Source organism: Triticum aestivum, chromosome 1D, assembly GCF_018294505.1.
Source record: "Triticum aestivum cultivar Chinese Spring chromosome 1D, IWGSC CS RefSeq v2.1, whole genome shotgun sequence".
Classification (NCBI taxonomy): Eukaryota; Viridiplantae; Streptophyta; class Magnoliopsida; order Poales; family Poaceae; genus Triticum; species Triticum aestivum.
Window position 1 is genome coordinate 300,616,000 of NC_057796.1, and position 25,183 is coordinate 300,641,182.

The 25,183-nt window shown below is 43.5% G+C and overlaps 2 protein-coding genes across 13 annotated transcripts; one reads left to right on the plus strand and one right to left on the minus strand.

Annotated features, from left to right (window-relative positions):
- The first annotated feature begins 17,300 nt into the window (after nucleotides 1-17,300).
- Nucleotides 17,301-18,962, plus strand: LOC123168773 (uncharacterized). The gene has a single exon (XM_044586647.1). It carries the CDS (start codon nucleotides 17,433-17,435, stop codon nucleotides 18,627-18,629), a length of 1,197 nt encoding a protein of 398 aa, XP_044442582.1. The 5' UTR covers nucleotides 17,301-17,432; the 3' UTR covers nucleotides 18,630-18,962.
- A 1,607-nt stretch (nucleotides 18,963-20,569) lies between these two features.
- On the minus strand, nucleotides 20,570-23,942 carry LOC123181601 (pectin acetylesterase 9). Of its 12 annotated transcripts, none has more exons than XM_044593908.1 (12): nucleotides 23,612-23,931; nucleotides 23,250-23,462; nucleotides 22,684-22,763; nucleotides 22,475-22,561; nucleotides 22,176-22,300; nucleotides 22,021-22,081; nucleotides 21,865-21,921; nucleotides 21,689-21,766; nucleotides 21,509-21,614; nucleotides 21,268-21,371; nucleotides 21,070-21,180; nucleotides 20,570-20,964 (listed from the first exon to the last, which is right to left on the minus strand). In XM_044593908.1, the coding sequence occupies exons 1-12, from the start codon at nucleotides 23,751-23,753 to the stop codon at nucleotides 20,953-20,955; spliced, it is 1,176 nt and encodes a 391-aa protein (XP_044449843.1). In that variant the 5' UTR covers nucleotides 23,754-23,931; the 3' UTR covers nucleotides 20,570-20,952. The 12 variants fall into 12 exon arrangements, 3 of the variants coding, with proteins under 3 accessions (XP_044449843.1, XP_044449842.1, XP_044449844.1); XM_044593907.1 differs by having other exon boundaries at nucleotides 21,268-21,413; nucleotides 23,612-23,920; XR_006491772.1 differs by lacking the exon at nucleotides 20,570-20,964 and having other exon boundaries at nucleotides 21,509-21,576; nucleotides 23,612-23,940.
- Between the last annotated feature and the right edge of the window lie 1,241 nt (nucleotides 23,943-25,183).

A 25,183-nucleotide genomic window follows, 5' to 3' on the forward strand; every position in this document is an offset into this window, starting at 1 on the left:
GCATTGATCTCTGCACCTATTGTTCAGCCACCTGATTGGAATTTACCCTTTGAAATTATGTGTGATGCTAGTGATTATGCTGTAGGTGCTATTCTAGGGCAAAGAGTTGATAAGAAATTAAATGTTATTCAATATGCTAGTAAGACTCTAGACAATTCTCAAAGAAATTATGCTACTACTGAAAAAGAATTCTTAGCAGTTGTATTTGCTTGTGATAAGTTCAGACCTTACATTATTGATTCTAAAGTAACTATTCACACTGATCATGCTGCTATTAAATATCTTATGGAAAAGAAAGATGCTAAACCTAGACTTATTAGATGGGTTCTCTTGCTACAAGAATTTGATTTGCATATTGTTGATAGAAAGGGAGCTGAGAACCCTGTTGCGGACAACTTGTCTAGGTTAGAAAATGTTCTTGATGACCCACTACCTATTGATGATAGCTTTCCTGATGAACAATTAAATGTCATAAATGCTTCTCGTACTGCTCCATGGTATGCTGATTATGCTAATTATATTGTTGCTAAATTTATACCACCTAGTTTCACATACCAGCAAAAGAAAAAGTTTTTCTATGATTTGAGACATTACTTTTGGGATGACCCACATCTTTATAAAGAAGGAGTAGATGGTGTTATTAGACGTTGTGTACCTGAGCATGAACAGGAACAAATCCTACGCAAGTGTCACTCCGAGGCTTATGGAGGACACCACGCTGGGGATAGAACTGCACACAAGGTATTGCAATCCGGTTTTTATTGGCCTACTCTCTTCAAGGATGCCCGTAAGTTTGTCTTATCTTGTGATGAATGTCAAAGAATTGGTAATATTAGTAGACGTCAAGAAATGCCTATGAATTATTCACTTGTTATTGAACCATTTGATGTTTGGGGCTTTGATTATATGGGACCTTTTCCTGCCTCTAATTGTTACACACATATTTTAGTTGCTGTTGATTACGTTACTAAGTGGGTAGAAGCTATTCCAACTAGTAGTGCTGATCATAACACTTCTATTAAAATGCTTAAAGAAGTTATTTTTCCGAGGTTTGGAGTCCCTAGATATTTAATGACTGATGGTGGTTCACATTTTATTCATGGTGCTTTCCGTAAAATGCTTGCTAAATATGATGTTAATCATAGAATTGCATCTCCTTATCACCCACAGTCTAGTGGTCAAGTAGAATTGAGTAATAGAGAGCTCAAATTAATTTTGCAAAAGACTGTTAATAGATCTAGAAAGAATTGGTCCAAGAAACTTGATGATGCATTATGGGCCTATAGAACTGCATATAAAAATCCTATGGGTATGTCTCCGTATAAAATGGTTTATGGAAAAGCATGTCACTTACCTCTCGAACTAGAACATAAGGCATATTGGGCTATTAAAGAGCTCAATTATGATTTCAAACTTGCCGGTGAGAAGAGGTTATTTGACATTAGCTCACTTGATGAATGGAGAACCCAAGCCTATGAAAATGCCAAGTTGTTTAAAGAAAAAGTTAAAAGATGGCATGACAAAAGATACAAAAGCGTGAGTTTAATGTAGGTGATTATGTATTGCTATACAACTCTCGTTTAAGATTTTTTGCAGGAAAACTTCTCTCTAAATGGGAAGGCCCTTACGTTATCGAGGAGGTCTATCGTTCCGGTGCCATAAAAATCAACAACTTCGAAGGCACAAATCCGAAGGTGGTGAACGGTCAAAGAATCAAACATTATATCTCAGGTAATCCTATAAATGTTGAAACCAATGTTATTGAAACCGTAACCCCGGAGGAATACATAAGGGACACTTTCCGGAACGTTTCAGACTCCGAAAAGGAATAGGTATGTGGTACGGTAAGTAAACCGACTCCAAAACAGTTCTAATGGCAATTTTTCTCCGTTTTGGAATATTTATAAAAATAGAAAAAATAAGAAGCAGTCCGGGAAGGACACGAGGCCTCCACGAGGGTGGAGGGCGCGCCCTACCCCCTGGGCGCGCCCCCTACCTCGTGGGCACCTCGTGTGCTCTCCGGACTCCGTTTTCTTGCAAGATACGTATTTTGGTCGGTAAAAATTCATTATATAATCTCCCGAAGGTTTTGACTCCCGTATCACGCAATTGTCTTCTGTTCTTGTTTCGAGTTGTTGCTGCTGCAGATTAGAGCAAGATGTCTTCTCAAGAGTCAGTCGGGGAGAGCCGGGTGTCTCATCCGGCATCGAGACCAAGGACAAACAGCGATGCTGACCACTTTGGGCCAGCAACGGAGGAAGAGATGGAGGCTGATTTGATGAGGATAGATGCCATGGAGGAGGATCAAGAAGTCACTTCTCGCTTCCGAGCTGGATTCACGATGGGGGAACTACAGAGCTCAGCTATTCCAAACTCGGTTATCCCTTCCAATGTTAGATTTCTTTCTTATGAAAATATGAAGAAGAGTGTCACTTGTTCCCCCGCAGCTATGCAACACCCTTGGGTGCAAGGAGCTTTAGCCGTTACAGGAAAGCTTCGTAAGGAAATAATGGACCTCAAGCAGCAAGTCAATAAGCTCGAGGAGGAGGATCGTATCCCGAGGGGCATCATCGCCAAGAATATTACACCATCACCGAAAAGGAGACATAATCACATGGGTATGGGCACTCCCCTTGGCAACTGCCAAGCTTGGGGGAGGTGCCCCGGTATCGTATCAACAACCACATCTCCTATCTTTATCGTTTTTCTTAGTTCGGTCCGATTTAGTAGTATCTTGATCTAGTAGAATAAAGTTTTGGTATGATCTAGTTTTGAGTTTTGCTTTATGATCCTCTATGTAATCGAGTCCGTGAGCTATATAATAAAGATTAGTGTTGAGTCAAGGGCTTGATTATTTTGCCATGATCTTGAGTGAATAAAAGAAAAGAGAAAAGAATAAAAAGAAACAAAGAGATCATATTGATCTTATTGAGAGTAATGACTTCACATAGAAAGAGTATGATGATTAAAAGTTGTTGAGAGTTGACAAACATAGCTTTGGTCATCGTTGCAATTAATAGGAAGTAATAAAGAAAGAGAGGTTTCACATATAAATATACTATCTTGGACATCTTTTATGATTGGGAGCACTCATTAAAATATGACATGCTAAAGAGTTGATGTTGGACAAGGAAGACAACGTAATGGGTTATGTTTTCTTATATCTGAGATAAAGTATATTGTCATGGATCATCCAACATGTTGAGCTTGCCTTTCCCCCTCATGCTAGCCAAATTCTTTGCACCAAGTAGAGATACTACTTGTGCTTCCAAATACCCTTAAACCAGTTTTGCCATGAGAGTCCACCATATCTACCTATGGATTGAGTAAGATCCTTCAAGTAAGTTGTCATCGGTGCAAGCAATAAAAATTGCTCTCTAAATATGTATGATTGATTGGTGTGGAGGAAATAAGCTTTATACGATCTTGTGATGTGGAAGAAATAAAAGCGACGGACTGCATAATAAAGGTTCATATCACAAGTGGCAATATAAAGTGACGTTCTTTCGCATTAAGATTTTGTGCATCCAACCCTGAAAGCGCATGGCAACCTCTGCTTCCCTCTGCGAAGGGCCTGTCTTTTAGTATTATCTTCTACCATATGCAAGAGTCATGGTGATCTTCACCTTTCCTTTTTACATTTTATCCTTTGGCAAGCACAGTGTGTTGGAAGGATCCTGATATATATATCTAATTGGATGTAAGTTAGCATGAACTATTATTGTTGACATTACCCTTGAGGTAAAAGGTTGGGAGGCGAAACTATAAGCCCCTATCTTTCTCTGTGTCCGATTAAAACTCCGTAACCACAAGTATTGCGTGAGTGTTAGCAATTATGAAAGACTAAATGATAGTTGAGTATGTGGACTTGCTAGAAAGCTCTGACATAGACTCTTTCTGATGTTATGATAAATTGCAATTGCTTCAATGACTGAGATTATAGTTTGTTGGTTTTCAATAAAGTTTCTGATTCATACTTTGCATTGTGAATAGATTATTACTTGAGCATAAGAAATCATATGACAATATCCATATATGTTGCTGTTATGAGAATAATCATGATGCCCTCATGTCCGTATTTTATTTTATCGACACCTCTACCTCTAAACATGTGGACATATTTATCGTTATCGGCTTTCGCTTGAGGACAAGCGAGGTCTAAGCTTGGGGGAGTTGATACGTCCATTTTGCATCATGCTTTTATATCGATATTTATTGCATTATGGGCTGTTATTACACATTATGTCACAATACTTATGCCTATTCTCTCTTATTTTACAAGGTTTACATAAGGAGGGAGAATGCCGGCAGCTGGAATTCTGGGCTGGAAAAGGAGCAAATATTAGAGACCTATTCTGCACAACTCCAAAAGTCCTGAAACTCCACGAAAGTTATTTTTGGAAATAATAAAAATATTGAGCGGAAGAAATACGTTAGGGGGGCCTCCACCTGGCCACGAGGGTGGGGGGCGCCCTACCCCCTGGGCGGCCCCCTGCCTCGTGGGCCCCCTGTTGGCCCTCCGGTGCCCATCTTCTGCTATATGAAGTCTTTCGTCCGAAGAAAAATCATAAGCAAGCTTTCGGGACGAGACTCCGCCGCCACGAGGCGGAACCTTGGCGGAACCAATCTAGGGCTCCGGCAGAGCTGTTCTGCCGGGGACACTTCCCTCCGGGAGGGGGAAATCATCGCCATCGTCATCACCAACGCTCCTCTCATCGGGAGAGGGCAATCTCCATCAACATCTTCACCAGCACCATCTCCTCTCAAACCCTAGTTCATCTCTTGTATCCAATTCTTGTCTCTAAGTCCGGGATTGGTACCTGTAGGTTGCTAGTAGTGTTGATTACTCCTTGTAGTTGATGCTAGTTGGTTTATTTGGTGGAAGATCATATGTTCAGATCCTTTATGCATATTAATACCCCTCTGATTATGAACATGAATATGCTTTGTGAGTAGTTACGTTTGTTCCTGAGGACATGGGAGAAGTCTTGCTATTAGTAGTCATGTGAATTTGGTATTCGTTCGATATTTTGATGAGATGTATGTTGTCTATCCTCTAGTGGTGTTATGTGAACGTCGACTACATGACACTTCACCATTATTTGGGCCTAGAGGAAGGCATTGGGAAGTAATAAGTAGATGATGGGTTGCTAGAGTGTCAGAAGCTTAAACCCTAGTTTATGCGTTGCTTCGTAAGGGGCTGATTTGGATCCATATGTTTCATGCTATGGTTAGGTTTACCTTAATACTTTTGTTGTAGTTGCGGATGCTTGCAATAGAGGTTAATCATAAGTGGGATGCTTGTCCAAGTAAGGACAGCACCCAAGCACCGGTCCACCCACATATCAAATTATCAAAGTACCGAATGCGAATCATATGAACGTGATGAAAACTACCTTGACGATAATTCCCATGTGTCCTCGGGAGCGTTTTCCTTTATATAAGAGTTTGTCCAGGCTTGTCCTTTTCTACAAAAAGGATTGGGCCACCTTGCTGCACTTTATTTACTTTTGTTACTTGTTGCTCGTTACAAATTATCCTATCACAAAACTATCTGTTACCTATTATTTCAGTGCTTGCAGAGAATACCTTGCTGAAAACCGCTTATCATTTCCTTCTGCTCCTCGTTGGGTTCGACACTCTTACTTATCGAAAGGACTACGATACATCCCCTATACTTGTGGGTCATCACTGCACAGAAGAATTATGTCCTTGATGCACCGCTAGGTGACAGACCGATTGCAGGAGCAAATGCAGACATTATGAACGTTTGGCAAGCTCGATATGATGACTACTTGATAGTTTAGTGCACCATGCTTTACGGCTTAGAATCGGGGCTTTAAAGACATTTTCGAAACGCCGCGGAGCATATGAGATGTTCCAAGAGTTGAAATTAGTATTTCAGACTCATGCCCATGTCAAAAGGTATGAGACCTTTGACAAGTACTTTGCCTACAAGATGGTGGAGAATAGCTCAGCTAGTGAGCATGTGCTCAGAATGTCTGAGTACTACAATCACTTGAATCAAGTGGGAGTTAATCTTCCAGATAAGATAGTGATTGACAGAGTTCTCTAGACACTATCACCAAGTTACTAGAACTTCGTGATGAACTATAATATGCAAGGGATAACGGAAATGATTCCCAAGTTCTTTGTGATGCTAAAATCGACGAAGGTAGAAATCAAGAAAAGCATCAAGTGTTGATGGTTGACAAGACCACTAGTTTCAATAAAAGGGCAAAGGGAAGAAGGGGAACTTCAAAAAGAACGGCAAGCAAGTTGCTGCTCCCGTGAAGAAGCCCAAAGCTAGACCCAAGCCTGAAACTGAGTGCTTCTAATGCAAAGGAAATGGTCACTGGAAGTGGAACTGCCCTTGATACTTGGCGGATAAGAAGGATGGCAAAGTGAACAAAGGTATATTGGATATACATGTTATTGATGTGTACTTTACTAGTGTTTATAGCAACCCCTCGGCATTTGATACTCGTTCAGTTGCTAAGAGTAGTAACTCGAAACGGGAGTTGCAGAATGAACAGAAACTAGTTAAGGGCGAGGTAACGATGTGTGTTGGAAGTAGTTCCAAGATTGATATGATCATCATCGCACACTCCCTATACTTTCGGGATTAGTGTTGAACCTAAATAAGTGTTATTTGGTGTTTGCGTTGAGCATGAATATGATTTGATCATGTTTATTGCAATACGGTTATTCATTTAAGTTAGAGAATAATTGTTGTTCTGTTTACATGAATAAAACCTTCTATGGTCATACACCCAATGAAAATGGTTTGTTGGATCTCGATCGCAGTGATACACATATTCATAATATTGAAGCCAAAAGATGCAAAGTTAATAATGATAGTGCAACTTATTTGTGGCACTGCCGTTTAGGTCATATTGGTCTAAAGCGCATGAAGAAACTCCATGCTGATGGGATTTTGGAATCACTTGATTATGAATCACTTGATGCTTGCGAACCATGCCTTATGGGCAAGATGACTAAGACTCCGTTCTCCTAAACAATGGAGCGAGCAACTGACTTATTGGAAATAATACATACTGATGTATGCGATCCGATGAGTGTTGAGGCTCGCGGCGGGTATCGTTATTTTCTGACCTTCACAGATGATTTGAGCAGATATGGGTATATCTACTTGATGAAACATAAGTCTGAAACATTTGAAAAGTTCATATAATTTCAGAGTGAAGTGGAAAATCATCGTAACAAGAAAATAAAGTTTCTACGATCTGATCGTGGAGGAGAATATTTGAGTTACGAGTTTGGTCTTCATTTGAAACAATGCGGAATAGTTTCGCAACTCATGCCACCTGAAACACCACAGCGTAATGGTGTGTCCGAACATCGTAATCATACTTTATTAGATATGGTGCAATCTATGATGTCTCTTACTGATTTACCATTATCATTTTGGGGTTATGCATTAGAGACAGCTGCATTCACGTTAAAAAGGGCACCATCTAAATCCGTTGAGACGACACCGTATGAACTCTGGTTTAGCAAGAAACCTAAGTTGTCGTTTCTTAAAGTTTGGGGTTGCGATGCTTATGTGAAAAAGTTTCATCCTTGATAAGCTCAAACCCAAGTCGGAGAAATGTGTCTTCATAGGATACCCAAAGAGACTGTTGGGTACACCTTCTATCACAGATCGGAAGGCAAGATATTCGTTGCTAAGAATGGATCCTTTCTAGAGAAGGAGTTTTCTCTCGAAAGAAGTGAGTGGGAGGAAAGTAGAAATTGATGAGGTAACCGTACCTGCTCCCTTATTGGAAAGTAGTTCATCACAGAAATCTGTTCATGTGACTCCTATACCAATTAGTGAGGAAGCTAATGATGATGATCATGTAACTTCAGATCAAGTTACTACCGAACCTCGTAGGTCAACCAGAGTGAGATCCGCACCAGAGTGGTACGGTAATCCTGTTCTGGAGGTCATGTTACTTGACCATGACGAACCTACGAACTATGAGGAAGCGATGATGAGCCCAGATTCCGCGAAATGGCTTGAGGCCATGAAATCTGAGATGGGATCCATGTATGAGAACAAAGTGTGGACTTTGGTTGACTTGCCCGATGATCGGCAAGCCATAGAAGATAAATGGATCTTCAAGAGGAAGACGGACGCTGATAGTAGTGTTACTATCTACAAAGCTAGACTTGTCAAAAAAGGTTTTGACAAAGTTCAAGGTGTTGACTACGATGAGATTTTCTCACTCGTAGCGATGCTTAAGTCTGTCCGAATCATGTTAGCAAATTGCCACATTTTATGAAATCTGGCAAATGGATGTCAAAACTACATTCCTTAATTGATTTCTTAAAGAAGAGTTGTATATGATGCAACCAGAAGGTTTTGTCAATCCTAAAGGTGCTAACAAAATATGCAAGCTGCAGCGATCCATCTATGGACTGGTGCAAGCATCTCGGAGTTGGAATATACACTTTGATAAGTTGATCAAAGCATATAGTTTTATACAGACTTGCAGTGAAGCCTGTATTTACAAGAAAGTGAGTGGGAGCACTACAGCATTTCTGATAAATATATGTGAATGACATATTGTTGATCGAAAATAATGTAGAATTTTTGGACATCATAAAGGAGTATTTGAAAGGATTTCTTCAAAGAAAGACCTCGGTGAAGCTGCTTACATATTGAGCATCAAGATCTATAGAGATAGATCAAGACGCCTGATAAGTTTTTTCAATGAGTACATACCTTGACAAGATTTTGAAGTAGTTCAAAATGGAACAGCCAAAGAAAGAGTTCTTGCCTGTGTTACAAGGTGTGAAGTTGAGTAAGACTCAAAGCCCGACCACGGCAGAAGATAGAAAGAGAATGAAAGTCATTCCATATGCCTCAGCCATAGGTTCTATAAAGTATGCCATGCTGTGTACCAGATCTATTGTATACCCTACACTGAGTTTGGCAAGGGAGTACAATAGTAATCTAGGAGTAGATCACTGAACAACGGTCAAAATTATCCTTAGTGGAATAAGGATATGTTTCTCGATTATGGAGGTGACAAAAGGTTCGTCGTAAAGGGTTACGTAGATGCAAGTTTTGACAGTGATCCAGATGACTCTAAGTCTCAATCTGGATACATATTGAAAGTGGGAGCAATTAGCTAAAATAGCTCCGTGCAGAGCATTGTAGACATAGAAATTTGCAAAATACATACGGATCTGAATTTGGCAGACCCGTTGACTAAACTTCTCTCACAAGCAAAACATGATCACACCTTAGTACTCTTTTGGTGTTAATCACATGGCGATGTGAACTAGATTACATACTCTAGTAGACCCTTTGAGTGTTGCCCACATGACGATGTGAACTATGGATATTAATCACATGGTGATGTGAACTATTGGTGTTAAATCACATGGCGATGTGAACTAGATTATTGACTCTAGTGCAAGTGGGAGACTGAAGGAAATATGCCCTAGAGGCAATAATAAAGTTGTTATTTATATTTCCTTATATCATGATAAATGTTTATTATTCATGCTAGAATTGTATTAACCAGAAACTTAGTACATGTGTGAATACATGGACAAACAGAGTGTCACTAGTATGCCTCTACTTGACTAGCTCGTTGAATCAAAGATGGTTAAGTTTCCTGGCCATGGACATGAGTTGTCATTTGATTAACGGGATCACATCATTAGAGAATAATGTGATTGACTTGACCCATTCCGTTAGCTTAGTACTTGATCGTTTAGTATATTGCTATTGCTTTCTTCATGACTTATACATGTTCCTATGACTATGAGATTATGCAACTCCCGAATACCGGAGGAACACTTTGTGTGCTACCAAACGTTACAACGTAACTAGGTGATTATAAAGGTGCTCTACAGGTGTCTCCGATGGTACTTGTTGAGTTGGCATAGATAAAGATTAGGATTTGTCACTCCGATTGTTGGAGAGGTATCTCTGGGCCCTCTCGGTAATGCACATCACTATAAGCCTTGCAAGCAATGTGACTAATGAGTTAGTTGCGGGATGATGCATTAAGGAACGAGTAAAGAGACTTGCCGGTAATGAGATTGAACTAGGTATTGAGATACCGACGATCGAATCTCGGGCAAGTAACATACCGATGACAAAGGGAACAACGTATGTTGTTATGCGGTTTGACCGATAAAGATCTTCGTAGAATATGTAGGAGCCAATATGAGCATCCAGGTTCCGCTATTGGTTATTGACCGGAGACGTGTCTCGGTCATGTCTACTTAGTTCTCGAACCCATAGGGTCCGCACGCTTAACGTTCAGTGACGATCGGTAATATGAGTTTATGTGTTTTGATGTACCGAAGTTAGTTCGGAGTCCCGGATGAGATCACGGACATGACGAGGGGTCTCGAAATGGTTGAGACGTAAAGATTGATATATTGGAAGGCTATATTCGGACATCGGAAAGGTTCTGAGTGGTTCGGGCATTTTTCCGGAGTACCGGGAGGTTACCGGAACCCCCCGGGAGAAGTTATGGGCCTTATGGGCCATAAGAAGGAAGCACACCAGCCCACAATGGGCTGGTGCGCCCCCCTTGGGCAGGAGGCCGAATTGGAATAGGTTTGGGGGGTGGCGGCCCCCCTTTCCTTCTCTCCTACTCCTCCTTCCCTTCCTCTCCTACTCCAACTAGGGAAGGGGGGAATCCTACTCCCGGTGGGAGTAGGACTCCCCTAGGGTGCGCCATAGAGAGGGCCGGCCCCTCCCCTCCTCCACTCCTTTATATACGGGGGTGGGGGCACCCCATAGACACACAAGTTGATCAGTTGATCTTTTAGCCGTGTGCGGTGCCCCCTCCACCATAATCCACCTCGGTCATATCGTAGCGGTGCTTAGCTAGGCGAAGCCCTGCGTCGGTAGCATCATTATCACCGTCATCACACCGTCGTACTGACGAAACTCTCCCTCGAAGCTCTGCTAGATCGTGAGTTTGTGGGACGTCACCGAGCTAAACGTGTGCTGAACTCGGAGGTGCCGTGTGTTCGGTACTTGGATCGGTTGGATCGTGGAGACGTACGACTACATCAACCGCGTTGTCATAACGCTTCCGCTTACGGTCTACGAGGGTACGTAGACAACACTATCCCCCTCGTTGCTATGCATCACCATTATCTTGCGTGTGCGTAGGATTTTTTTTGAAATTACTACGTTCCCCAACATTTCATACACCACCATTTGCGATTATTGCATCGCACACAGTTTCTCGAAGGATCTCTGATCGTAGTGTCGCTTTAGCAGCATCATGCAGTAGTGCAAGGTTAAAACTGTTCCATTGATCAAAAGAGGTGGTGGGCCTAACAAATCTATCATGGCATTGTAATAATCAAAAGTATGGCTCCCCAAGAAATTTCCCCCGGTAATGGTATCTAGAACATATATATTCCAAGGAGTAACGCCCACATAAAAATTGCGAAGAAGAATGGCAGTAGATTGCTTTCGAGTAGATCTATTTTGAGCATTGCAAATTCTATACCAAGCATCTTTTAAATTTTCTCCCTCTCTTTGTTTAAAATTGAGGACTTCATTATCGGGAGTGCTAACAATGATGGGAGGACTACCCATGAAAGCAAGACAAACGATCTAACACACGAGCACACAAAAAGCAAACGAAGAAGACGGACGGAAGAGGGGCGAAGAAAAGGCAAAAAAATCGAAAATCGTTTTAGAAGTGGGGGAGAGGAAAATGAGAGGCGAATGGCGAATAATGTAATGCAAGAGATGAGAGTTTATGATGGGTACTTGGTATGTCTTGACTTGGCGTAGATCTCCCCGGCAACGGCGCCAGAAATTGGCAAGTTGACGGGAGACAAATCTTGACTCTTGACTTGGCGTAAATCTCCCCGGCAACGGCGCCAGAAATTCTTCCTGCTACTTCTTGAGCTTGCGTTGGTTTTTCCCTTGAAGAGGAAAGGGTGATGCAGCAAAGTAGATATATGCATTTCCCTCAGTTTGAGGACCAAGGTATCAATCTAGTAGGAGACAACGCACAAGTCACCGAATACCTGCACGAACAATGAAACAACTTGCACCCAACGTGATAAAGCGGTTGTCAATCCCTTCACGGTTACTTGCAAAAGTGAGATCTAATAGAGAGAGATAAATGATAAAGTAAATATTTTTGGTATTTTTTATTTATAGATCGGAAAGTAAAAGATTGCAAAATAGTAGATTGGAAACTTATATGATGGAAAATTGACCCGAGGGCCATAGGTTTCACTAGGGGCTTCTCTCAAGATAGAAAATAATACGGTGGGTGAACAAATTACTGCCGAGCAATTGATAGAAAATCGCAAAGTTATGACGATGTCTAAGGCAATGATCATGAATATAGGCATCACGTCCGTGTCAAGTAGACCGAAACGATTCTGCATCTACTACTATTACTCCACATTGACCGCTATCCAGCATGCATCTAGAGTATTAAGTTCATAAAGAACGGAGTAACGCATTAAGCAAGATGACATGATGTAGAGGAATTAACTCAAGCAATATGATGAAAACCCCATCTTTTTATCCTCGATGGCAACAATACAATACGTGCCTTGCTGCCCCTATTGGCACTGGGAAAGGACACCGCAAGATTGAACCCAAAGCTAAGCACTTCTCCCATTGCAAGAAAAACCAATCTAGTTGGCCAAACCAAACCGATAGTTCGAAGAGAATTACAAAGATATCAAATCATGCATAAAAGAATTTAGAGAAGATTCAAATAATATTCATAGATAAGCTGATTATTAATCCACAATTCATCGGATCTCGGCAAACACACCGCAAAAAAGTATTACATCGAATAGATCTCCAAGAACATCGAGGAGAACATGGTATTGAGAATCCAAGAGAGAGAAGAAGCAATCTAGCTACTAGCTATGGACCCGTAGGTCTGTGGTAAACTACTCACGCTTCATCGGAAGGGCAATAGAGTTGATGTAGAAGCCCTCCGTGATCGAATCTCCCTCCGGCAGGGTGCCGGAAAAGGTCCCTAGATGGGATCTCACGGGTACATAAGTTTGCGGCGGTGGAAAAGTGTTTTCGTGGATGCCTCTGTTGGTTTGGGGATATATGGGAATATATAGGCACAAGAATTAGGTCAGGAGGTGCACAAGGGGCCCACAAGGATGGGGGGCGCACCCTACCCCCCTGGGCGCGCCCTCCGTCCTTGTGGCCGCCTCGTGGCTCCTCCGACTTCATCTCAAAGTCTCCTGGTTGTCTTCTGGTCCAAGAAAAATCATCGCGAATGTTTTATTCCGTTTGGTATTCCTTTTCTGCGAAACTCAAAAACAGGGAAAAAATAGGAACTGGCACAGGGCTCTAGGTTAATAGGTTAGTCCCAAAAAATAATATAAAATAGCATATTAATGCATATAGAACATCCAAAACAGATAATATAATAGCATGGAACAATCAAAAATTATAGATACGTTGGAGACGTATCAACGTTCATTGCTGGGTTACGTGTGCCTGTCCCTGTAAGTTTGTGCCACCTTGGGTTTACGACTAGTCATGTCGGCCCGTGTTCTCTATCATACGGATGCTAGCAACACAATCATATACATGAGCCAAGAGGCGCAAACGGTCCCGGCCAAGGTAAGGCTGCAGCCGTGGGAATACCGTGCGTGAGGCCGCAAAGTGATATGATGTGTTACCTTCTAGATCGGTGTGACTTGGGATCGGGGTCCTGACACACTCCTTCCTCATCTCTTGACAAAAGGAAATCATGATTTGAGCAAGTCTTGAGCTTTTCCCCATTGATCTTGTTACTCTTGGAGGTTGGAGACTCCTAGGCAGTATGAGTTCTTTGGTGAGGAATCGGTTGTTGTGATTCAACCCGAAAAGTTTGTGAAGGTTTGGATGACGCCTCAAGGTCTACCACTAGTGGTTCAGAACCACATTCATTGTCATATCTCAAGGAGAATAGGGCGAGCTTTCATGGTGTTGGTATGTCTTCGTGGTAACATCCACCCCTCCAATAATGACTAGCTTCCCTCCAAGGAAGTGAACATCATGATACATCCTCATCTCCGGAGTTTTGATTTTCCCTAACCCTGACGCCTTACTTGTGGTTAATTTGATCCTTGTCCTACTAGTTATATGTTGTGGTTGCTTGCCTATCTAGTTCTTCTTGTTGATTATGTTACTATCACTAGAATCACCTTTTGCAACTGTTAGGCTCACTTTTATATTCCGCATATTGTCTAAAATTGCTAAGTAATAATTAAAATTTGTAATTGTACATATTCATCCCCCTTTAGGTCCATCTCGATCCTTTCAGTCACCATGCTCCACAATTGGCCAAAATAAGGGATTTGCCCTCTCATCCATAATTGGATCACATGGGAAATGAGCATTATAGGCCTTAATTCCTTTTTTGCCAAGATAAAGTTTGCCCCTAGCCTAATTATCCTTCAAATCTTCCACAAATAGAGGGTTTCAAAGCTTTAGTTTCAATTATTTTTCTCATAGATTTTTTTACCTTTTCTAGTAAATAAAACAAGAAATTAATTATGAGCAAAATTTGAGATATGATTTTGTTTGTACGCAAAAGAGAATGGGAAATGGTCCTTGTTGTAGCCCATTCAAAAGGCTACAATTGATTTCCTATTTTATTCTTCAAATCACTAAAATTTATATTTAAATTATGACAACATCGGGAACCAAAAGCTGTAGGTGAAGACAAACCTGATGTGGGGGAGATGATGCATTAATTAGTAAATATTATTTAAGTAGTATGTTTTTTATTTAAATGAACCGAAAATCCGATGAAATAAATCCAGTGCATTCATATGTATTGTGACCACATACCATATATAGATATCAGCATGTTGTAAACAAATATGTTCATGTCTATAAAAGTTTACATATTTTCATTATAAATATATTTTTGCATGGTCGAAAAATAGCAATGTTCCTTATCACTACTTTGTATCACGCATAAACATACTCTATTAAAATATTCTTTTATTTGAAATAAGTATTCATCATTATTGCAAAAAATGTTCAAATATTTTATAGAAAGTTATGTGCATAAAAATCATGTATTTTGAAAATATGCCCAGCATGGTCGAATTGTTCATATATTTGAAAAATACATGAATGCAGATAAATAAATAAATAAATAAAATCAAAATAGGTTAAATTTAACAATAATGCGGAAAATATAACCAAAATAAAATAATAATAGACTTGTCACTCGTGCTCGTATTTTCCTGGATTTATTGCAGACTTTCCGGCGATGTTCGTTCACTGGGAGGAGGTGTTCCTACCGACTACGAGGCATCTGTGGTGACTTCGCCAATCGGAAAAATCTAATGTCGGCCCAGTATCTCGGATGTGCTCATATGGGTAAGGTGTGTGTGCGTTCACAAGGGTAAGTGCATGTATGTGGATGTTTGTGCTTGAACTATGTTCAAAATAAATAATACTTGTTTGAGAAAATACAAAAATTAAATGAAAAGGAAACGAAGGGGAAAACATCCTAAAAGATGAAGAAAAACACTCCAAATACCAAATGAAAAATGAAAAAACTGGTCCAGTCCCAAAAAAAAGACAAGCTACGCGGAGGGGTCACTATTCTCCACAATGAGGGTTAAATACTTGTCAGCCCATATAAATTCACCCCTAGCCCAATTATGCTTCAAATCTATCTCCTTTCAAAACTTTGGTTTCAATTTATCTTTTTCCCGGGATAATACTTTCATTGTCAAGGCAATAAAATGAGAAATTAATGGGAAATGCTTCTAATCACTCGACAGATCACATTGTTTTGTCGGCCACGTCGCTCTATCACCATGTGTCCTGAGCGGTTCACACATGGTTGCACCCCATTCTTCTCTCTCTCTCCAACGCGGTTGCAACCATGTCGTTCTCCTCTTTCCCCATGCCGGAGACAACAATGAAGCTTTCTATCATGGTGCTACACTGCTGCCTCACTTGATCTCACTCCCATATGCGCACCTGCGTCGCTCGACCATAAAGTCGTCCCAGCTAGTGTTTGCTCTAATAGATTTAAAGGACTAGAACCAATCCAGAATATGGTTCTACCCTCAACTCTAGTAAACTTAGCTAAGCAATCACTAACTTTATTTTGAGAGCTTCTAATATGAGTAATATAAGTTTTACGAAGAGGCATGAGATGCTTGATCACCTTGGCGAGAGAGGCGTAGACCAATCTATCCACTTCCGTGCTTGGATCATCTTCACAACTGTTAAGGAATCAAATTCAATTGCAACTGGGGAGTCACATCTCTGAAGAGCAAAAGATAACCCCTCCATACAAGCACAACGTTCAACTTCAAGAGCCTTACGACACAAGAATAATTGTTTGTAAACTGAAGACACCATTCCTTCGAAGTTGTTCCTCATAACCATACCTACCCCCGTAGTTCCTTCCGAGACAAAAGCCCCATTTACATTCAACTTCAGGCAACCTTCCACTGGTGGGTACCATTTGGGACTATCATCGTGTTTAATCACAAAAGGTTCCCTGTGTGCAGACGCATGTGAGGATTCAGAGTGGTGATCAAAAGAGATTGCCATTTCCCCTTTAATAGGATTGCTTGTAGAGTTTAACTTCACCGCAGTCAGTGACTCGAGGTAGCTAAATAAGAACATTTGTGATATTTATAGTGATGGCGCAGGTTTATCATGCACCACTTCATTTCGATTATGCCAGCAACGCTAAACGGTCACCAGCCTATCAATACGAACCAAAGGTTCAAGGGCCAAAGAAGCCATTCTCTAACTGTATGTTGGACATCAACAAGCACATGTAATCTCCAAACTTCAGACATTTTTAACTACAAAGACACAAACATAGATCATCTACATAATGCTTGAAACCTCCATCCCTCTCAAATGTTTGTTTTGCCATGTAGTTAACGAATTTGTAGCAACTGTTCAAGCAAAAATTTGAATCGTTGGTGGGGCATTAGCTCACCAAATCAGTATGATCATCGTCCATCGGGGTTATGTAACATTACCCCTGTTCCAATGGGAGGGGGGCGCTCAGCCGCTGGATGACATCAAAGCTGACGGGTCGCGAGCAATTTTTGAGATATACTGTACTTTATTTTGGACGCAAATGAGAACCGAAAACGCTCATAATTGGTTTTCCCTTATGTTCTACTACTACGAATTGCAGAGATTTAAATCAAATTATGGCATCAATCACTGGGAACCGAAAGCTGAAGCTGAAGACGCCGCAGGCGATAGGATGCATTAACTGGTAAATATTCTGGATCAATACTAAGATTTCCTTTAAACAAGCCCAAATCTGACGAAATAAATCCGATGCATTTATGTGCATTGCGGCGCCAGATCATACATAAATCGTTGCGGCGCGTGCGCTTCCCGGAGACCAATCGATCGATCGAGCCAACCAACCAGCCAACCGGCCCGCCTCTTGCGTTGCATGGGTCGCTCGCCTCGACGACGCCGGGCGATGGCGGCGGCGCCTAGCGATCCGGGGAAAAACCCTAGGGGGGTCCTCCCCGGCGACCGCATCTTCGCCTCGCTGGCCCCCTACATCACCTTCGCCGACCACCTCCGCCTCCGCATCGTCTGCCGCGCGTGGCGCTTCTTCTCCCGCCGCCTCGGCCGCCGCCCGCCGCCCTTCCCGTGGCTCATGCTCCCGGAGCCGGCCTCCGCGTCGCAGTCCGCGCCCGCGCCGGCCAACGTGCGCCGCCAGTTCTACGACATCCCCGGAGGGCGGCCCTACGCGTACGATGTCCCGGGGGAGGGCTACCACCGCTGCGTCGCCTCCTCCGCCTGCGGGTGGCTCGTGTTCGTCTCCGTGGACGCGCCCCGCCGCCTCGTCCTCGCGAACCCCGTCGCCGGCGCGCGGCTGGTTCTGTCGTGGCCGTTCAAGGAGAAGAACGCCGAAGGGCGATTCCACGCCGCGCTGACGTCCTCGCCGGCTGACCGCCGGGCGTGCTTCCTCGTCCTCGCCACCGACAGGCTCGTCGCCTACTGCCGCCCCGGCCAGCAGGACCAGGGGTGGCTCACCCTGCGCGCCCCGGGGTTCCGCTACGACCCGGCCGCCAGCGACATCGTCACCGTCGGCGCCATGGTGTACCTGGTCGACGGCAGGAGGAAGGTCTGGCGCGCGGACCTCGTGGACCCGGAGCCCAAGGTGGAGCGCCGGAACACGGCGTGCCAGCTCCCGTTCGGTGAGAGCAGCATGCGCCACTACCTCGTGGAGTCGCTCCGGCACGTCCACCTCGTGCTCGCGGACGAGCACAACGCGCGCGTCGCGCTCTTCAGGCTGGACTGGGACAAGAAGATGTGGATGCAGGACCGCGTGCGCGGGGACCGTGTCCTGCTTTTGGGCCGCGGGTGCTCGGCTTCTGTGCCGGCGGCGTCGGGCCGGCCGCCTGGCATGCTTTTGTTCGCGCACCAGCCGTCGTTGAGTCTCGTTGACGTCGGCGGTTGTGGCGCTGGGCTCGCGTGGTTCTGGGCGGAATCGTGGGTGGATGACGGCTCGGATGATATGCTGGTGCTGAAGAAGAAAATGCACCACCGGCAAGGCGAGTTCACCGCCGGTGACTCGTTCTGGTTCTTCCCGGCCATCGATCCGGATGAAAGGGCTATGGTTGCATCGCAGGCCTAGCTAGTTGGAACATGAAATTCTTGCTTCTGGTAGGCTGGTTTGAACCTCAATTACTGAACTAAGATATAGTGTAGAACCATGGGTTCTGTGAAAGCTGCATCTTATTTCTGTTCGTTTTGTCTGAAGAAAACAGTAGTCCTAAAAGTTGCAGATATCTGAAAGCTCTGGTTCTGCAGCCTGTTCCTATATGATTCAAATGAGTTGCGACGCAACCAGCAATATGTATTTTATCGACAAATGTTGATTGCGCCAAACTGGGGTGTGATGCGTGGGCATATACACGAAACGGCGATTTTTTTTTTCATAATTCATTTTCAGCTTTGCAGAATCCTAGCTAAGGGACTCTTTGATTCATAATATATCATTGGAATGTTGGAGGATTATATTTCTTAGGAAGTATTCATGTATAGCTTGCTTGGGGTGGAGAACTGCACACCGTAGACAGTTTTTGTGTGTGTGTGTGTGTGTTTGCATGTCAAACCATAGACTGTTTTCTTATAATCCACTTTACATGCAATTTTAAAGGCAAAAATTCCATTCAGTCTAACATCATGCAAAATTTCACAATGGATTTTTTCAGTTGTTTCAACAACAGCCATGGCATGTGCATGGAGTATTTGAGAAAGCATGCTTCTTTCATTTTTTTTCAGTTCTTGTAGGATTAAATATGCCATGAAATCAAATTTCCCAGTCCTATCTTTTTAAGAACAAAAGAGGTGCACTTACAATGTAATAACGTCTGATCCTTAGTTGGATGGAGTCTTTGCTGTTTTGATCGGAATTGGCCACGTGTTCTCATTTCTGAAAGACCTAAACCCCCTATTTATATCGTCGCAGAAGAATGATAGGCCATATCCATTCACTTTTTTTTGGCTATAATTGCCATAATGGTATTTAAATTGATGGAATTTTAGAATCACTGGTAAAATTATCTAAATAGTCATGTGATATTTGTGCTGAAATACTCCCTACAATTATTTAAACAAGGAAAGGTGCGAGGGGGGGCAATGCCCTGCATTGCCCTAATGGTATTTAAATTGATGGAGTTTTAAATCAGCTGCGATGTTTGAGGCCGAGATGGAGTGCATCAAATAGTTGGGTGTTTGGGTCGGTGATTTTTTGACTCCGTAATTAGATTACATGGTGAAACATACTGTTAGTTCTTGCTTGGATCGGCTGGTCTGTAGTCATAAAACTACTTCAAATTGAACTGCTTAAACGTCATATATTGTAACAAAGGGAGTAGTAACCAAATGACAATCCTGTTTCACATATATTGTAACAATGGTCTGTATTCACAATAAGATGCTACTGCAGATCAACTCATATTTCTGATTGAATTTGTAATAACTTGAACTGGGTTCTGTCAAAGATGAAAACAGGTGACTCTGCCTTTGTTGTATTCACATCGTGTACACTAACCTGAGCAGAGTGGTGGGCATAACCTCTGGCCCTTTGGGCTCATTCATCAGACAGTGGTGATTGATTACCCACTGTCCGCTGATCCTCAAGACTAGATCCTCTTCCGGTGTCCCATGTGGCCTAGCAAACAACACATCTAGAACGGCACGAACCATTGGTAAAATTATCTAAAAAAACATGTGATATATGTGCCTAAATACTCCGTATATTTATTAAAATAAGGAAAAGGGGTGGGGGCCAAGGCCCTCCCTTGCCCTAATATTAGAATATGTTATGGAATTTGTTATTTTCTTGTTGATTTTCGGTTCTTCCAATTTCAGCTATTCTTCTCGGGCTTTTTATTGCTCTTTTTTGTGTTCTCGGGTGTTGGCCCAGGCCTATTTGTCCTCTGCATGCTTGCTTTTCTTGGCAGCCCTTCTTGGGTATAAGCCGTATCGCAATCAACCAGGGTCCAGTTTAACCCATCAAGAATTTTATAACCCGCTAAGTAGTTTTTGGCAGATTTTGACATACATACATACATGTGAAATATTTACATTTCTCTCTCCAAAAGAGTTGAAGCGTTGACATACACGGGGAACAAATGCATACAGTTGTTGGTTTATGATTGGCTAAAAAAAGATGAATACCAATTGAAATTCAGTCGACTGTTAAATAGACAGTCCCAAAATCAAAGAATGATTGTTAAAAGAAAATGGACCAAAGAAAGCAAATGTAGAGACATGGAAATGATGGATCTGAACCCAAAACATGATACCTCTATGCTGGGCATCCAAGCTATTTCTTCTACATATTTGTAGTATATATGATGAACTTAGCAATACACAGTAAAATTTTGCCAATATTTCTTGTATTGAGCTGAAGAACACTATGAACCAACCTACACAACACATTGTATCCACTAGTTGCCGACCTGCAAAATATCATGGGAAAATATGAAAAGATATACCCTGCATAGATAGACCCCAAACTCAAACACCCACCCTTGCATGTGCATTTGCATTTCCCAATAACTGACCTGATTAGATGGTATAATGTTGTGGCAAGTTGAGTCGCAGGGATAGGCGCAGTCGATTTCTTGGGCGGCACCCCTTTCAAAGTACCAATCACCGACTAGCTCTGCAATTGTCTGAAACTCCAAAATGATTTTCGTGCAAACACCATGCATCACTAAAAAGCCACAGGCATACAACTTAACCTCATCAATTATTAGTACCTCATTGTCCAGTGTTGGGGAATTCGGTGCAAACCATGTGTCCTGCAGCTCGCTCTGGCAATGTGCAAAGCAAGAATTGATGAACATCCCCACCTCCGGCTCACCTTCAAACAGTTTGAGAGCTGTTAACATTGCACTTCTTAGGCCTGCAGACAAATTCCTCAAGACCGTAACTCAATGAACTTTACACCCGTTCGTTTGATACATGTAGCGAAAATTTGTACAAAGCACTGAATGGTACCTTGGAGAGTTGCAATTTGTAATGTGCTGCATGCGCTAGGGTCCGCCTTACAGCGACTCCAGTGACCCCTAGGATCAGACGAAGGAGGCACAAAGATGTGATGGAACTGCCAAAAAATAATAATATTTTTACTAGTGGTCAGCTGGTGAAAATATTAACTGGCACAATGTATTCCTTTACCTGATATACATCGTATGCTGAATTCAAGATGAAATATGGGGTTTTAATGTTTTGAAGTGCATACTGCGGGAAAAAACACTGCACAGAAGGGGAGAAAAGTATGATCAGTAAAACTGCAGTGCCAATAATGTGGTTCAGTACTCTGAAAGGAGAGAAGGAACGAAAAGAGATCCGACCAGATAAGGATCGAGTGTTGAATTTAGACAGTCTTTGTTCAAATTCTTCTCAGCTCCCTACATTAAGAAAAGAAAATCAAAACATACTTAAAAGAACTTTCAAACATCTTAAGCTAAATTACTGTGTAAGGAGAATGTTTACTGGTGCAAAATAACCTGCAGAGCAACTAGGCTGCTAAAGAAAGGCCTAATGCTGTTGTTGCCAGAAATGTCATCCCTGAAAAATGACATAAGTTTTTTCTTTCAACACATTTGACCAAAAGCTCAACCCTCCAAAAGTAAACTCATTGCTCGATTAGCTCCAGCGTTACACATCAAGGAAAAACCCCGCGTCGCTCATGCATTTCACCGTGGCGACACCCCCAAGAAGCTCCCCGAGGTTGTCGCAGTGGAAGAATGTAGCTAGGCCTCCTGCTGAGCAGCCTGAGAGCAGCACCTGTTGGATTCAGAACTACCTCAAAACCATGATCGACTTAACAATTACACAACTATATGTCTTGTAGAGTGATTTGTGCTACTAACTGAAACTCCACCACTAACTAAGAGCCTAGCATTAGTGGAAAACACACATAAAGTATATTAGACTAGTACTGATGAGACCTGCAGAAACCTTTTCGGCTTTGGCGAGGCCTTTGGTGAGGAGATCGGCGATGATAGCATCCCATATCCTTTGACCTCTCATGTAGATGACTGAAGACTGCATATGTCGGGGCGGCAAACAGTACAAATAGTGAGCAAACGGAGTTCAGTTGAATGCAAGCAGCAACTCGTTTACATATGCAGTTGACAATATGATTTAAACTTTTTAAGAGTACGTACGCCATTTCTGAACTCTGAATCGCCCGCGAAGGATCCGCCGTCGCAGTACCGCAGCTTCACCCGATTCCAGTTGTAAAAATCTGCTCGAATTGTTGGAAACCACAGCGTCAGAAAAATCTTTAATAGCAGGGACGAGAACTAATCTGAAACTCTGAATTCTTTTGACCAGAAGTTGTGCCAGTGGCCTGTTGCAGTAATCATCATCCTTGTAGGACCATGAGCTTGAATTCGCCATGGGCCTAGATGTGTTAAAGCGAACTGTTGGTGCTACCTACCGGATTATGGTGATTGTTGACTGGCCGCAACCTTTTGCAAAAGCACAAGACAGTACCGCCATCACCATGAACGGAGACATGCATGTGCTGTGCTGTGCTGTGCTGATCATCATCGACGACTTAGCGTAAAAGGTACGTACGTACGAGGAAATCAGGAGTGGACGGGGGGAAATGTCTCTCCAATTAATCAAACCCGTGTGCGTTGCTTGGAAAAAGTATTATGAAGCGTTTCTGCTGAAGAAATTGAAAAGGAACTGTAACTGAAGAGAAACAGCAAGACGATTGCGGTACCTGGGTTCCTGGCCGGATCGTTGCTGAGCACGCCGGAGAAGACCTCGAGCTTGCTCATGAGCCGGGTGGACCCCCGCCGCGTGCCGGCTCTTGCGGCGCACGACGGCGCGTCGTTGCACCAGCCGCCGCCCTCGAACTGGAGCAACCAGCCGCGGGCGCCCGCGCCGGAGCCACGGTGGAGGTGGTACGCCGGCGGGCTCCCGTCGAGGCACACTGCAATTGAACGGCAGTTCACACGCGCACATTCCCATGTGGTTAGCATGCCAGAGCTTTAGGCAGAGAATCTGGTGAGCAGGGCAATGTGCGGCCGGGTGAACGCGGGTGAAGGAAAAGAGGATTGATTAAAGGCGTCGCGGACTTGCCTGCCCCCGTGGACGCGGCGCCCGGGACGAGAGTCATGCCCACCAGCAGCCTTTTCTCCTGGCCCGCCGCCGCTGCAGCCGCAGCCGCAGCAGCGACGACGACGACGGCAGCTGCCCACGTCCAGAGCCGCCGCCGGGCCATGTCGGTCGACCGCGGCACGGCACGCGCTGGGAAGAGATATTAAGGACGGGGGGAGAGGAGGCGCGGCAGGAGGAAGAAACTTGCGAGACCTGGACTGTCCGTTTCTGGTGCTTCAATCCGGCCCAGGGATGTCCGTCTCATGTGCACTGTGCATGTCACCGTGTCTGTATATGTAGAGGTTGGATGGCGAGATGGCAACGGCGACGGCCAGAATGCACCAGATGGCGATGGGTGCGGAGGATCTCATCGGCGTTCGTTGGGGTGGAATGGTTGGTCTTACTTCCAATTGTGTACCTGCAATGTCTGTTAATATTAGGCATGATATTAATTATATTTTATAATATTAAGCAAGATATAAACTATTTTTTTGAACTTCGGTGACTTTATATTTAACTAATAATCATATCTTTTACAATAGGGAAACGTTTGTCTCCGGACGACCGGCTGAATTCTGCACCGGTCGCCTCAGACGCGTCACCTGTTTGCAGCGGGCCCATGCACCGCCCATCTCCTCTCCCTTGTCTCTTTGTCGTGGTCACACCTCCAAATCACTTCTATTTGATTCGCTTCCCTTTCTTTCTCTTCGAATCCACTACACATGTGCCCGTCGCGAGGACAGGGAGGCATCGCCTGTGATGCAAGCTGCCGCGTTGGTGCTGCTGGTGACGGCCACGTCTCCGGCGAGGTTTCGGGCTGCGCTAATTGACGGTGCTTCATCTGGGGAAGTCATAGGCACCGACGGGGTCCGAGGAGCAGGAACGAAGACGACCCGGGGGCGGGCGAGGCATGTGAACCGGTGCGTGGTGTTGCTGCGACCAACGACGGTGAGCCCGTGCACCCATGATGCAAGCCCGACGATGCTATGGCCAGCGAGCGTGGTGCTGGAACCAGCATGGGGAGATGCTGGAACAACGTGTGGATGTGCTGCAAGCTCTACTGCATCGCCGCTGGAACCAATTGTTTTGGCTTGGCCCAATTTATATTTTTGCTACCACTGTTTTTCGTTTTGTTTGTAACCAACAAATTTTTTTGCTACCTTCGGCATTTCGGTTTTTGCTGGAACCGACTCCTAATTTGTTAATTTGCTACCATCGATGTTTGGATTTCTGGAAGCAGCTCTATTGTTTTGCTACAACCGGCATTTTAGTTTGCTGGAACAACACACAATTTTCCTTTTTTTTTGCTACCAATGACGTTTTGGTTTGCTGGAGCCATCTTCAATTTTGCTACCACCCGTGTTTTTCAGTTTGCTGGAACATCGTCCAATCTTGCATTTTTGCTTCTATCGTTTTTAGTTTTGCTGGAACCAGCGCAAAATTTTGCTACCACCGCTGTTGGTTGCGAGCCCTGGCGTCGTCTCAGTTAATTATGAGGAGGGCGAGGGGGTAGCACTGGCGAGGGATGGGCGTCGGCGGCGAGGGACGAATGGG